General features: G+C 38.2%; 1 protein-coding gene across 1 annotated transcript in view; it reads left to right on the forward strand.

Annotated features, from left to right (window-relative positions):
• RPGRIP1 (RPGR interacting protein 1) overlaps positions 1-15,823 on the forward strand; it is an 83,490-nt gene that overhangs the window by 44,429 nt on the left and 23,238 nt on the right. The window contains exons 18-20 of the mRNA XM_047861552.1: positions 230-433; positions 1,250-1,388; positions 14,192-14,289. Coding sequence (XP_047717508.1) covers positions 230-433; positions 1,250-1,388; positions 14,192-14,289 — 441 coding nt within the window. The remainder of the gene's footprint in view (positions 1-229; positions 434-1,249; positions 1,389-14,191; positions 14,290-15,823) is intronic.

Consider the following 15,823-nt stretch of genomic DNA (forward strand, 5'->3'; position numbering starts at 1 on the left):
ATGAATGTCAGGTGTTCAGCAAACTTATTCTGCATCCTCGCAATGTCATGAGCCACCTACTGATGGAGAAGGATCCTGGGTTTTATTACAGGGAGGAAAGAAAGATGGCATCTCTCAGCTCTGTGGCAGGCGAGGAATGAAGTCTAATGCTAGCTCACAAATCCCTTTCTTGAGTATCAAGGCTGTTAAACTCTCATCTAGTAAGGCTGTCTCTGATACTTCTGTTTAGGACCTGATGGCATTTGGTGAGATTCCCATTGAAGCTGGCCAGTATCAAGCTAAGAGAAAACCTCCACAGGTGGGAGAAAGAAAGGAAAGGGAACACCAGGTTGCAAGCTACTCAAGAAGAAAACATGGTAAAAAAACAAGCATCCAAGGAAAGAACAGAATGGAGTATCTTAGTCGTAACATCTTAACTGGAAATACACTACAAGTAAGGCCTTAGAAACCCTGCAGAATTAAAATATGAGTTGTAGTGTCCCCAGAGATACTATTCTCAAGTAGAAGCAGACACCCAAGATAAGCAATTATCATGGCTTTTTGTGGCTAACATGTGTTTCCTCAAACACAAGTAGTTTAATAAAACTCTGAAGTGTTCATTTCATTGTAATTTAGTTCAGCAGCTTATGGACTCTGCAATTTATGCTTAGAATTTTAGCAGTCCACCTCAACTGTAGTGAAAGTAAGCTAAAGAACAAGTATTTATTGAACACCTACTATATGCTTGATACTGTCTTTTCTTCACAGGAAGCTGGATTAAAGTTACTATGTAGCACCTAAAAATATATATAGGAGATTGTAAATATATATTATTATATGGTTAAATATTATATATTGTTATATTACAATCATGTTGTATGAGTTGTGTAATTGTATTAACATATAATTACTAATTTTGTTAAATTATTATTATATACACAACTGACCCTTGAACAACATGGACTTGAGCTGTAACACATCCCTGTTTTTTTCAGTAAACACAGTATTGCAAATGTATTTTCTCTTTCTTACGATTTTCTTAATAGCATTTTCTTTTCTCTAGCTTCCTTTATTGTGAGAATATAGTATATAATATATATAGGATGTATTAGTTGCCTATTTATGTTATTGGTAAGTTTTCTGGTCAACAGTGGACTATTAGTAGTTAATTTGGGGAGGGACAGTCAAAAGTTATACACAGATTTTTGGTGCCCCAAACCCTCATGTTGTTCAAGGGCCAACTGTAATTATGATTGTCTTTATTCTGAAGCAGGTGAAGTACACTGAATGGAAGTTCTCAGGGCTCAAGAGCTCCATAGATGATGGTTTGAAAAATCAGCAAAAGGAAGAGAAAATTACATCATCCCATTCAGTACCAATGCAGAAAGAAGCCCTGAATCCTGTAAATGGTATTGTCCATTTGTTTGTTTGTTTGTTTGTTTGTTTTAATGGCATTGTCTTTTTGAAATCTAATTTCCTATTTAATCATTGGGTTATTTTATCAAGCCTGTATTTACTACCCACCCCCCCCCCAATCTTGCATTGCTAAACTCTTCATGGAAAATTAGTATTGAACACTCTAAGCTTAGTTTTATGTTACAGGTGTGCTGGTTAGGCCAATGAAGGCTAGAATTTTTAAAGCTAGTTTGCTTGCCAGTTTAGTTACCTAACAAGTATATCTTGTGAATTATGGTTACAAAGAAATAGAAGGAGTGTGGTTGGCTCATTTGTGATGTTGATCCAAAATGTTTTAAATTAAGGCAAGGCTTTTTTTGTGTTACAATGCAAGGTAGACATGATTTCAGGTTATAGTATTGGCAAACTAGATAATTCAGACCAACTCTCATTGATGACAGCTAAAATGCTGAAGTGAATATATTTTCTCAAGATCTTATATAGTCAATAAGAAGAGAGGGAAGAAGTACCTAGTCTTGACGAGGGAGATGATTGAAGCTCAGGGAAGTGAGCTGAAACTCCTGTAGCCCTGGGATGTTGTCAGTCTAGAGAAAGCAGTGGACAGACAGAACCATGCTTTTGGTGGACTTTTGGGACAGGGAAATGGGATGCAGTCTCAGTCTGCTGTCTGCCAGCATAGGCAGATGTCTACTCAGGGCAGAAATTCCTACTTTGGTCTAGGACCCAGAAGGCAGCACTGTTCTGAGCCTCTGAATGGTGAGGCTGAGAGGAAGAACTGTGGTTTGGGCACTTGCAGGCCTAGAGACACAGGGCTGATAAGTGACCACCAGGACTCCAGATACTGGAATTATCAGACATGGCCTGGGCAAGAGCTGTGGTTATCGGCTTCATGGAGATAAAAGCTGAACTTTAAAATTGCAACAAAGAACTGGAGCTATGAAAACATTAAGGTTGTAAGTTTTTAAAAACATTTTGTTTTAAAATAATTTCGGGGCTCCTGGGTGTCTCAGTTGGTTGGGCAACCAACTTTGGCTTAGGTCATAGTCTCACAGCTTGTGAGTTCAAGCCCCGCATTGGGCTCTGTGCTGACAGCTCAGAGCCTGGAGCCTGCTTCGGATTCTGTATCTCCCTCTCTCTGCCCCTCCCTCGCTTGTGCTATCTCTCTCTCTCTCTCTCTCTCAAAAATAAATAAACATTAAATTTTTAAAAAATAAAATAATTTCAAACTTACATAAGAGCTGCATGACAAATTCATTAACTTTTAGCATTTTCCCACTTGCTGCTTTGTCATTTTTTCAGAAGCATTTGAGAACAAGTTGTACATCTCATGCCCCCTTACTTCTGTGTATTTCAGTAAGGAAATTATATGAACAGTAGAGTTATCGAGCATGCAGTCTTAACATGGACACATATTACCTCATGTCCAGTCCATTTTCAGAATTTTCTAGTTGTCCCAATAAGGTCCATTATCACAGTTCTTTTAACCTTTATCTAACCCAGGATCATACATTGCATTTAGTCATTACTCTTTGGTTTCCTTTAATCTGGAACGGTTCCTTGTCTTCACCTTTCCTGATACTGACATTTTTGAAGAGTATAAATGAGCAGTTCTGTAGAGTGTTCCTCAATTTGGATTTGTCTGATGTTTCTTTGTAATTAGATTCAGGTTATGAACTTTTTACAAGAGTACCACAAAAGTGATATTATGTCCTTCTCACTGCATCACATCAGGGGATACATGATGTCTGTCCCATTATTATGATGTTGTGTTAATTTTTATCACTTGGTTAAGAAAGCATCTGCCAGGTTTTTAATCATAAAGTTAATAATTTTTGCCTTTGTAATTATTAAGTAATCTGTGAGACGTTATTTTGAGACTACATAAATACGTTATTCCTCATCAAATTTAACTTAATAATTTTGGTATTGATTTGTGGGGGGGGTTGTCTGAATCACAAAATGTTTACAAAATACATTGCATATTTGGAAATGAATCAATAGAAATTATAGAACTGCTCAATATAGAAATTTGTGGAGGAATAGATCGGTTGAAAATAGATTTTAAAAAAAGAAAACAGATTAGATACAACTGAAGTGAGAATTGGTAAAGATAACTAGAATAAAACAAGGAGAGACAACAAGATGGAAAATACAAAAGAGAAGACAGACATAAAGGATAACATGAGGAGGTCTAAGCAATGTTCAATTAGATATGGAAGAGGAAGGAGGCAGAAGTAATATTTAAAGTGATAATGATTTAGAGTTTTCTAGAACTAGTGAAAGATACTAGCATTGAATGAAATGAAGCTCAAGTAGGATAAGTTTTTTAAAAAATCCAGATCTGGGGCACCTGGCTGCTCAGTTGGTAGAAAATGTGACTCTTGATCTTGGGGTGTGGGTTTGAGCCCCACATTGGGTGTAGAGATTATCCCTAAAAATTAAAATTAAAAAAAAATCTACATTTAAACATATCCTATATAGTAAAAATGCAAAAATAAAATCAAACAGAAAATGTTAAAAGTATCCATTTGGGGCACCTGGGTAGCTCAGTCAGTTTAACATCTGACTCTTGATTTCAGCTCTTGTCATAATCTCATGGGTTCATAAGTTTGAACCCCATGTCGGGCTCTGTGCTGACAGTGTGGAGCCTACTTGGGATTCTCTCTCTCGCCTTCTCTCTCTCTCTCTGCCCCTCCCCCACACTCTCACTCACTTACTCTCTATCCCTCTCAAAATAAATAAATAAACTTAAAAAAAAGTGCATCCATTTAAAAGAAAAAGATTGCCATGGTCCATTGATAATATGGACAGCTGACTTGTCAATAGCTACAACTATAGTCAGAAACCAGTGGCTTCAATATGCCAAAGGGAAATAACTGCCAACAAAGAATTCTCCACAAAACAAAAATGCTCTTCCAGAATGAAAACAGAATAGACATCTAAAGACAAACTAAAATGGATGGCTTGCTTTCAAGCTACATTTTAAGGTTGCCCTTTAGGCTGAAGGAAAATTATCTCAGAAGGAAGCACAAAGGTGTAACCAGGAAAAGCAAAGAATATGAGTTAGTTTACATTACTATATAAAGCAAAAATATCAGCTTGTGGGATTAAAATACATTTAAATTTAAATATATAATGTAGTAGGTTCAACGGTAGCCCCACAAAAGGTATGTCCATGTCCTGAACCCCAGGATTTGTAACTGTTACCTGATTTGAAAAAAGATTTTTTGCAGATGTACTTAAGTTAAAGATCTTGAGATGTAGAGGTCAGCTTGGATTATGTGAGTGCACACACAGAGAGACACATGCAGAAAAGAAGGCAGTGTAACCACAGAGGCAGAGATTGAAATGATGTGGCCACAAGCCAAAGAATGCCTGGAGCCATCAGAAGCTAGAAAAGGCAAGGGAAGAAAAGGAAAAATGTCCTCTAGAACCTTTGGAGTGAGCATAGACTTCCCAATACCTTGATTTTGAACTTCTGACCTCCAGCACTAAGAGAGAATAGATTTCCAGTTTTCTTTCTTTCTTTTCTTTTCTTTCTTTTTTTTTTTTTTTTTTTTTTACTTTTTTTCATGATACTGGAGAGATGGACATTTCATCCAGACCAAGTTTAATGACTTGTACATGTTTTATGTAAGCCAGAGTCAAAACCAAAGCTAAAATAACATTTGGCACAACAACTAATATTACTTGAAAAAGCTCATAGAAAGTTCACCATCACCTTAAAGATCAATCACTTTATTAAAGAATGAATGACTCTACCGAAAAGAGAAAAGAGACCTAAAGGATAAAATGAGAGGATCTAAGCTATGTTTAATCAAACGTAGGAGAAGATAAAGAAGGGAGACAGAGGCAATGTTTAAAGTGATATGTGAAATTCACATCTGCATTCAGAAAATGAAATCATGAGAAGAAGGACTATTTTTTCTGGCCTCTCAGTTGTTACCTTCAATAGTGAGTTGTGGATTTCTTTCTTTAATGACCTTCAGGAGCTTCTGGATTTGAGCATCGGATTCATCAGTCTTCAACCTGAGTGTCCAGAGGGGGCAATTTTGAAGTTTCAAGGCTTCACACAGCATCTGTACTCCACTATACTCCCAGGGAACTCTGGCCCAGGTCTAGCATGATCAGGTTCTGTTGCTTTTGAGGGTAGACAAGAGGTCTCACAACTGAAAGAAGTGATGGCACATCCCCACAACCACAGAAATCTCAGATTACATGGTGGTTTCTTCAAAGCCTTACAAAGAACTGTAGTAGTTACTATGTGAGTCAGTAACATACTTGGCTAACATACAAGCTAACATACTTGGCTTGATTTTTGTTGGAGAAACTTTGATAGGTGATTGCAGCCATCACTGGATATGTTGCAGCACCATAGCACCAGAGTATGTAGTTTATGTTGGGGTAACTCAAGCCCTCACATAGAAGTTTCATCCCATAGGTGTCCCAGCGTAGGTGTGTCAGCCTCTGGTTGATGCTCAGAGCAAAAAAGAGCTTCTTGCCACAGGTTACTGTGAGGTGACGTTCTCCTGTGACAACCTCTGCAGGAAACACTTTAGGTATCTCTAAATTGTGTACAGCAAATTGACACGCTTATCCAAGAGCTCATTTGTTGTGAGGTTCAAGCATGCCGTAGACTGGTTGATTTCAAGAAGGAGAAACCAGCTCATTGATGAATGGTGGAATAGTAAGAAACCAATCTGATATAGTATGGATTACATTTTAGGTGTCTCAAGACCACACACAATAGGAAAGCGTATCATTTTGGTCATTTCTGTGAGTGACCAGATGCATTGGATCTCATGGCCAGCAAAGGCAAGACAGAAGTTCCAATAAGCAGCAGCTAGAGAAATATTTTTGAGGACCACTTTCTGGAGATTACAGGTAGCATACGTTTTTCACAGAGAATCCTTATTGGTGAGGTACTAAGGAAGATCTGACTGATGTCCAGAAATATCAGATTCTCACTTGAGCCATACATGAAACAAAAGTCCATCCAGAAAGGAGGCAATTGTCGATGATTCTGGGACCTCTGAATCTGAGCATCTGATTCTTATGCAGTGTCATTCTCCAGGAATACCTTCTATAGCAAAATTTTCCACAAGTTTTGGCAATGCTTAAGGTGGAATGTAAGCATGATGTCCATTTTATTTTTCAAATGCAGTGACATTTCCTTGATGTGGGCAATTGCATCCTTTACAAGCTGTTCTTCCTGAGATTCAAAAAGACAGTACAAAACCATCTCCTTCATTGAGCAGAAGGGTTTATTCTCATCTGACTGTGCTTTGCATTTCAGTAAGTTCCATTTGACTTTCATTGACATTCGGGAGTCAAAAGCTGTCTTCAGTCCCATGCCTCTCTTTTCTTTGAATGGCTGACTAAAAAGTTACCCAACTTGGGTCGGGTTGGCATTCTTTAGTCTTTATTGAAGAACAGCTTCTGCACATTACATTTTTTTTTAATTTTTAAAGTTTATTTATTTATTTTGAGAGAGTAAGTGGGGGAGGGCAGAAAGAGGGGGTGGGGGAGAATCCCAAGCAGGCTCCACACTGTCAGCATGGAGCCTGATGTGGGGCTTGAACTCACAAACTGTGAGATCATGACCTGAGCCATAATCAAGAGTCAGACGCTGAACTGACCAAGCCACCCACACACCCCAACTTCTGCACATTCCTAATGTCCCACCTGAGGCTTTCCCTGTCTTCTTCCTCCTTGCTCTCCTGTACATAGAACATGGTGACAAGAAACTTTTGGACACTGAGTTCAATGAAGGAGTAGCAGCTCTTACAGTCTTTGCCCTCCTGGAAGATACTTTTCCAGGAAAGGATAGAGGTTAGATTTTTTTTTTTTAATTTTTAATGTTTATTTATTTTTGAGACAGAGAGAGACAGAGCATGAACAGGGGAGGGTCAGAGAGAGAGGGAGACACAGAATCTGAAGCAGGCTCCAGGCTCTGAGCTGTCAGCACAGAGCCCGACGCAGGGCTCGAACTCACGGACCGCGAGATCATGACCTGAGCCGAAGTCGGACGCCCAACCGACTGAGCCACCCAGGCGCCCCGAGGTTAGATTTTTTTGATGCAAGTCCCCAAAGGTCTTCCCCATCAAAGATGTTTGTGTCCACATGCCCTCAGCAGCTAGAAGACACAGACCCTTTTATTGGAGCTTGGAGGTACTGACTGGGACAACTGTCGGGTACCTGTATGAACTGGCTGCAAAGGAAACACAGAAACAGAAATGTGGTGGTTTGACAAGTCAGAACAGGATCCTCCCCCTTCTCCATCTACAGTTTCAGACAAGTGCAGATGATCCAGCACATGGCAGGAGACAAGCTCATATGGAACAAGGTGGCATGGCTCCTCATCGAGTCACAAGCTCACAGCAGTTGATTTTTATTCTCAAAGTATTTCAGTAAATATGCCTTCTTGTCCAGGTATAAGAATCCCTCCATTTCTATGAAGAGGGATTGATCAGCCAAGAGTCTGCACTCTCTCAAGGTGCCGGGTCATGTGGTGATGAGTAAAGTGGCCTTGGGTAACATTGTTCTCTTCAGCAAACTACCCAAGAAGATGGGCGCTGGCTTCCACTTCTTCCAGTTGCCCTATGTCATGGATAAGTGCCCCTGAGGAGACTCTCAGTCACTGAAGTCATTGATGATTAACAGGATTTTCTGCTCTTGGGCTACAGTCCTGGAATGACCTCCTGCAATCCAGGCTAGTCCTTGGAGACCAGTTCTAAAAAAGTGTACAACCTATTGTGGTTGAGTTCTTTGTAGTTGAGATAGAAGGCAGAATTGAATCTTTGTGAGGTTGACCTGTGTCCATTCCAGCATCAACTCCTTTGCCAGTATGGATTTCCCATTGTCCACAGGACTGTGCCATGTGTAGAAATGGTCCTGCAAGCATTTTAGGATTATAGAAAATGGGATCAGTGTCTCATATCTCTGGGACAATATGGATGTTTTCACCAGCTCCAGGTCAAAAGTTGCTTTTAAGCCACTAAGTTTTTGGTGTTTTGTGACAGCAGCCATAGAAAATTAATGCAAGCAATAGCAAATTTGGTAATTAACCAACATACTTCTAAGTAACCCTTGCATCAAAGAAGAGCTGCTAAGGAAAATTAGGAAATTTATTGAACTGAATGAAAATGAAAATACAACATATCACAATTGATGGGATGCAGCTAGAGCAGTTCTTACAAGGAAATTTTAGCTTTAAATGCTTATGATTAGGGAAAAAAAGATCTGAAGTCAATACTCTAAGCTTTTACTTTAAGAAGCTAGAAAAGAAAAGAAAAAGGAAGCTAGAAAAAGAAAATAATATTAAACCCAAAGAAAATAATAATGAAGAGCAGAGTAGAAATCAATGAAATAGAAACAGAAAAAGAATAGAGAAAATCAATGAAGCCAACTTTGAATAGATCAGCAAACTTGATAAGCCTTTATCTAGACTGACTGTAGTAAAGATCCAACAGAAACTACTTAGTAATTTGAACAGAAGTTTAACATAAAGAGTTATTAACTATAACAGGAGATTGAACTAGGGATGGTGGTGAGGATTGACTAGTAAGAAGTAAACAGAACTCTAAAAAATACAGGTATTTCAGATTTAAAGAATATCCACTAATCCCTAGAACTGAAATAAAGTCCCCAAAGAAGAAATAGGTCCGGTAGACAACCCTTTCAGGCTGAAATCCAGACCTCACTGGAGGGAGTGAAGTCATGTTTTGTTGAATAGAACAGAATTTGGCTGTGGCTGCACATCAAACCTCAGAGAATCTGTGAAGTTGACTTCTGGAACATTGCAGGTAAACCATTCACAGAGAGATGCCAAGCCAGTGGCATTTCACCTACTTGGGGGTGGGGTGGGGTACCAAGAAAACTGCCCACAGGAAGGTGCCATATACTACAGGCCACCGGAAACTACTAGAATTGGGTGTTGCAGAAGCCATGTGCTACTAGAAATGTGTTCTACAGGAAACGATGTGAGCTGCTGGAGCCAGGCATTAAGTTGCATGAGCCTTGTCTGCAGAGTCCTTATCTTCTGCAGGAGTCTGCCTAAAACCAGGGAGAGAAACCTTTTCCTCCTTCATTGATCCTCTGTGCTCACTTAAACTTAACATGGTGCCATCTGGCAAAGAAGAAATATTTACAGGGTGCAACTCCATCATTGAAGAGCAGGCAGTTATATTGAGTTGAAAGACAATTGATAACTGGCCTGCTGATTAAGGGGGAAAAAAAGCAAAGACACGAGTTAGAAAAATCAGGAATGAATGTAAGATCACTACAAACTCTATAATTAAAAGGACCATAACAGAATATTATAAACAACTTTATACAACTTAGATGGAAAAGACAAATTCTTAGAAAGATACAAATTAGCAGAACTGACTCAAGAAGAAATAGAAGATCAGAATTGACCTTTAAAAAGTACAGAAGGAAATTAGTAATTTAAAATCTTACCAAATAAAAAGTCCAGTTCTGGGGCACCTCGGTGGCTCAGTCGGTTAAGTGTCTGACTCTTGATTTTGACTCAGGTCATGACCTCACAATTCGTGGGATCAAGTCCTGCTGTCAGTACAGACCCTACTTGGAATTCTCTCTCTCCCGCTCTCTCTGCCCTTCCCCTGCTTTCATGTACTCTCTTTCTCTCAAAGTAAATAAATAAATATTAAAAAGTACTTTTTAAAAGAAGAAGTCCAGTTCTAGATACCCTCACTGATGAATTCTATTAATATTTAAGGAAGAAAAAATGCTGATCCTTCAGAATCTCTTTCTGAAAATAGTAGATCCAGAGAAACTTTCTAACTGATTTGATTATAAAGTAGCATTATCCAGATACCAAATCAAGCCAAAGACATTAAAAGAAAGGCAACTGTAGACCAATATTCAACATGAACACAAATGTAATATCCTAAATGCAATATTAGCAAACCAATCCAGCAAAATATAAAAATATTAAAAGGGTTGTGCTCAACATGTTCAACTGAGATTTATTCCTAGAATGCAAGTTTAGTTTAATAGCAGAAAATTGATTTATTTAATACACTGTATTAGTGGAATAAAAGCTTTATGATCATCTCAATAGATAGGGGAAAAAAGCATTTTACAAAATCCAACTCCTATTCTCAATAAGAACTCTCACCAAACTAGGTAGAAGGAAATTATTTCAAAGTAACAAGGGATAATAAAACCTGTAACTAACATCTTACTTTGTGGTAAAAGACTGAATGCTTTTCCCTGAAGATTGAGAAAAAAGAAAGGATTTCTGCTTTTATCACTCTGTTTGAACATTATAGTGGAGATTTTAATCATTGCAATAAGGCAAGAAAAAGAAATTGAAGTCATAACAATTGGAAATAGAGAAGTAGTGCTACCTTTATTGGCAATTGACATCTTTGACCTCCTTTTTAGAAAATCATAAGAAATCTACAAAAAAATTTTTAAAAACTAAAAGCAAGTGAACAACATTATAGGTTATAAATCAGTATACCAAAATCAATTGTATTGCCATATAGTATCCATGAACACTCTAAAATAAAATCAAGCAAACAATTCCATTCACAGTATTGTCCAAAAGAATAAAATATTTAGGAATAGATTTTAAAAAAGAAATGCAAGACCTGTATACTGAAAACTACAAAAGTTCCTGAGAGGAATTAAAGAAGTTTAAAATAAATGAAGAAATGTATCATGTTTATGGATTGGACCACTCATAATTGTTAAGATGGCAGTTCTCCCCAAAATTTATACATGAATGCAAAGAATTTAGAAAAACCCAAACAATTTTGAAAGAACAAAGTTGAAATTTTTGTACTACCTGATTTCAAAACTTCCTTAAGGTAAAGGTAGAGTATTTCAGACAGTGTGGTATTAGCATAAAGATAGACTTACAGATCACTGGGACAGAATTGTGAATCCAGAAATAAACTTTCATTTTATGGTGAATTGATTTTTCCACAAATGTCCCAAGACAATTCAATGGGGATATCTAATCTTTCCATCAAATGGTGCTAGGACAATTAGATATCCACATAGAGGAGGGGAAAAAAACCTTAGACAACTACCTCACACCACCCATAAAAATTAACCAAAATACGTTATAAATCTAAATATTAGAACCAAAACTATAGAATTTCTAAAAGAAAACATAGGATAAACTATTTGACCTTATTAGACAAAGATTCTTTAGCTATGACATCAGAAGCATGGTCCATAAAACTAAAAAAATGATAAATTGGACTTAGGCAAAATAAAAAATGCATGGTCTTCAAAGGACACCGTTAAGAAAATGAAAAGGTCAGCTATAGATTAGGAGAAAATATTTGCAAATCACATTTTTTTTCCTTTTTTAAATTTAAATTTTAGTTGCAAATCACATTTCTGATAAAGGACTTGCATCCATAATCTGTAAGGAATCCTTACAACTCAGACAACTCAATTTAAAATGGTCAATAAATTTGACTAGACATTCACTAAAGATCATATATGAATGGCAGTTAAGCATACAAAAGATGCTCAACAGCATTAGTCATCAGGAAAAAGCAAAATAATATCACAATGAGATACCAGTACACTCCAGCTAGAATTGATACATTCTAGAGGTTGACTGTAGCAAGTGTTAGTGAAGATGTGGAAAAATTAGAACCTTATGCATCACTGTTGGGAATAGAAAACAGTACAACTACTATGAAAAATATTTGGCTATTTCCTAAAAAATAAAACATACAGTTTACAATCCAGCAATTCTCTTCTTAAGGGTCTGTCCAAGAGAATTGGAAGCATTTGACCATCCAAAGACTTGTACACAAATACTCAGAGCAGCATTATTCATCATTCAGAATAAGGAAAGATGTCTTAAATAAAAAACAAAATGTAGTAGTCATGAAGAAAATACTGATAAAGTTGACTACTTTAAAAGTAAGAATTTCTGTGTAGCAAAAGATTAAATGGGCAAGAGTGGAAATGATATTTGTAAAACATGCGACCATCAAAAGGCTCAAATTCAAAAAATATGCAGAACCCCTACAAATCAATTAGAAAAAGACAGCTCGCAGCTTTTTCTGCCCACTGGTCCTGTCCCTGTGCTTTAATAAAAATCACCTTTCTGCACCAAAGATGTCTTCAAGAATTCTTTCTTGGCCACCAGCTCTGAACCCTGTCATTTCAAAACCTCATCAACATTAGTAGAATTTTCTTGGGGTGCCTGAGTGGCTCAATAAGTTAAGTTGATTTTGGCTCAGGTTGTGATCTCACAGTTCTTGAGATCCAATCCTGCATTGAGCTCTGCTCTGAGTGTGGAGCCTGCTTAAGATATTCTCTCTCTCTCTCTCTCTCTCTCTCTCTTTCTCTCTCTTTCTCTCCCCCCTTCCCCTCCCCCTCCTCTGACCCTCCCCCTCTGGCCCTCTCCCCAACTTGTGCTCGCTGTCTCTCTCTCTCTCTCAAATAAACAGGGGCACCTGGGTGGCTCAGTCAATTAAACATCCGACTTCAGCTGATGTCATGATCTCACAGTTTGTGGGTTTGAGCCCCACATCAGGCTCTCTGCTATCAGTACAGAGCCTACTTCAGTCCTCCTCTCCCTCTGCCCCTCCCCCTCCCCCTTGCACTCTCTCTCTTCTTCTCAAAAATAAACATTAAAAAAAAAAAAAAGAAAGAAAAAGACAGCCCAATAGAAAAATTAGCAAAGATATGAAATGCATCTTACAAAAGGGAATTTCAAATGTTCAGTAAAAAATATTATGACAAGGTCACATTACAAGAGAGCATGTGGGATGAGAGATATTGTCTGAGGCTATTTTTGGGAAATACAATCTGCCACCCCAATTGCATTGCTTTTTCTTGGCTTGGTCATTTTCTCCAGCCCCTACAAAAGGATCAGCTTTCTTTCTAGTTTCCTTCCTTCCATTCTCCCTTCTTTCCCTTTTTTTCTTTTTTCTTTTCTTTTCTTTTTTCTAGAAGTGAACTCCTTATTTGGCAAACTTCTGAATAAGTGAATCTTTGAAAAGGAGAGTTTGCTCTTGCACTGTTGGTGGGAATGCAAAGTGGTGTAGCCACTTTGGAAAACAGTGTGGAGGTTCCTCAAAAAATTAAAAATAGACCTACCCTATGACCCAGCAGTAGCACTGCTAGGAATTTACCCAAGGGATACAGGAGTACTGATGCATAGGGGCACTTGTACCCCAATGTTTATAGCAGCACTCTCAACAATAGCCAAATTGTGGAAAAAGCCTAAATGTCCATCAACTGATGAATAGATAAAGAAATTGTGGTTTACAGACACAATGGAGTACTACGTGGCAGTGAGAAAGAATGAAATATGGCCCTTTGTAGCAACGTGGATGGAACTGGAGAGTGTGATGCTAAGTGAAATAAGCCATACAGAGAAAGACAGATACCATATGTTTTCACTCTTTTGTGGATCCTGAGAAACTTAACAGAAACCCATGGGGGAGGGGAAGGGAAAAAAAAAGAGGTTAGAGTGGGAGAGAGCCAAAGCATAAGATACTCTTAAAAACAGAACAAACTGAGGGTTGATGGGGGGTGGAAGGGAGGGGAGGGGAGGTGATGGGCATTGAAAAGGGCATCTTTTGGGATGAGCACTGGGTGTTGTATGGAAACCAATTTGACAATAAATTTCATATAATAAAAAAAGAAAAGGAGGGTTTGATTCTCAGTAAATGAAGCCAAAATCTAGGTACTCAGAACTAGTGGCCAGATAATGGATTGAAGATGAAGGTACTAGGTTTAGATAGGGTGCTTGGAAATAGTTCTGTAATTCTAGCCTTTTCTGTAACAGATAAAGAATCCTGTGAACAAGCTTCTGAAGTCAGTGAAGCACAGACTACAGATAGTGATGACATAGTGACACCAGTATCTCAGAAATGTCCTAAGGCGGTAAGTACTCTGGGGTAATCATCCTCGTGTGAGTGTGAGCTAAGCTTATAAACAATGACATTGTGCTTAATGGCCACATATGTGAAATTATTCCATTTTTAATGAACTTGATGGGAAAATCAAGTTGTTTAGTTAAATTTGCATTGCGAAGGAGTGGAAGTTTCTTGAGACAGCCTCTGCTGAAAGGATCACTTTCTTGATTTGGTATAAATGGGGATTTTTTTTCAATACTTCTCTCCTTTGTCTGGATCCCCTGCCTGTCTCCTTCATTGTGCGCTGATTCATCTCCAGCCTGAGTAATGCCCATTTCCAAAGTCCACCTAAGGAGAGCAGATGTACTTTGGGAGGTGGAAGCTAGAAAAGAAGAAAGGGTTCTTTGTGGGAAAGCCCAGAGAGATTCCGCTTCTGAAGTTTTTGACCCAAGTTTTAAAACTTGTAGATGTAATTCTTTTTTTTTTTTTTTCAACGTTTATTTATTTTTGAGAGAGAAACAGAGCATGAACGGGGGAGGGGCAGAGCGAGAAGGAGACACAGAATCTGAAGCAGTCTCCAGGCTCTGAGCTGTCAGCACAGAGCCCGGCATGGGGCTTGAACTCACAAACCATGAGGTCATGACCTGAGCTGAAGTTGGACGCTTAACCAACTGAGCCACCCAGGCACCCCTGTAACTGCAATTCTTTATTGAATATTTCAGCCTCAGATCACTTGTGGGACTAATTGGGGATATACACACACAAATATATGAGTAAATATTCATGGGTATATTCAACCATTATTGTATTAGAATCTTGTGTGGTTATAAATGAGGTAGGAAACAATCACTCTCTTGAGCCATTGGAATGCTTCCTGACACATGTGTGGTCACTTAATAAATATGTGTTGAATGAGTGACTGAATGAAAGATTGAAATCTGATTGAGGATTATGAACTTCATTAGAAACAATATAAGTATAGTGTGACCTAAAATCAAGTGGTTAGATTATGTGATAGAAACTCCAAGGTTTGTGGGACACTTGGGTGGCCCAGTGGGCTAAGTGTCTGAATCTTGGTTTCGGCTCAGGTCATGATCTCATGGTTCGCTTGGGATTCTCTCTCTCCCTCTCTCTCTGCCCCACCCTGACTTTAGATAGATGCTCTCTATTTAAATAAATAAATAAACTTTAAAAAAACCTCTAAGGTTTGTAAGAATTCAGAAAAGGGAAATCACTGCTGCTTTTTAGAAGACGGAAAACTCTTCCTTGAGAGTCAGAACTTGTACCGATGGTTTGCAGGCAACTAAAAGATACTGGTGTGGAGAGAAACAACTCAAAATCAGTAGACTTAAACAGTTGAGAAAGAAAATTTTAAGTATTTTCTTTTGAAGCTGTATCTGCCATATCTTTAACCATCACACAATCATATCTTGAGAAATACTTGTAAGACAGATCAGACCAGGGAATGTTGCAACTGGACAGTGACTCCTTAGAGATCATAAAGGTGAAGATGAATGTGTCCAGTACAGAGAGCTGGTTAGCAGAAGAGGTGATCTCCAGTC

The sequence above is a fragment of the Prionailurus viverrinus genome, chromosome B3 (genome assembly GCF_022837055.1).
Source record: "Prionailurus viverrinus isolate Anna chromosome B3, UM_Priviv_1.0, whole genome shotgun sequence".
NCBI classification, from domain to species: Eukaryota; Metazoa; Chordata; class Mammalia; order Carnivora; family Felidae; genus Prionailurus; species Prionailurus viverrinus.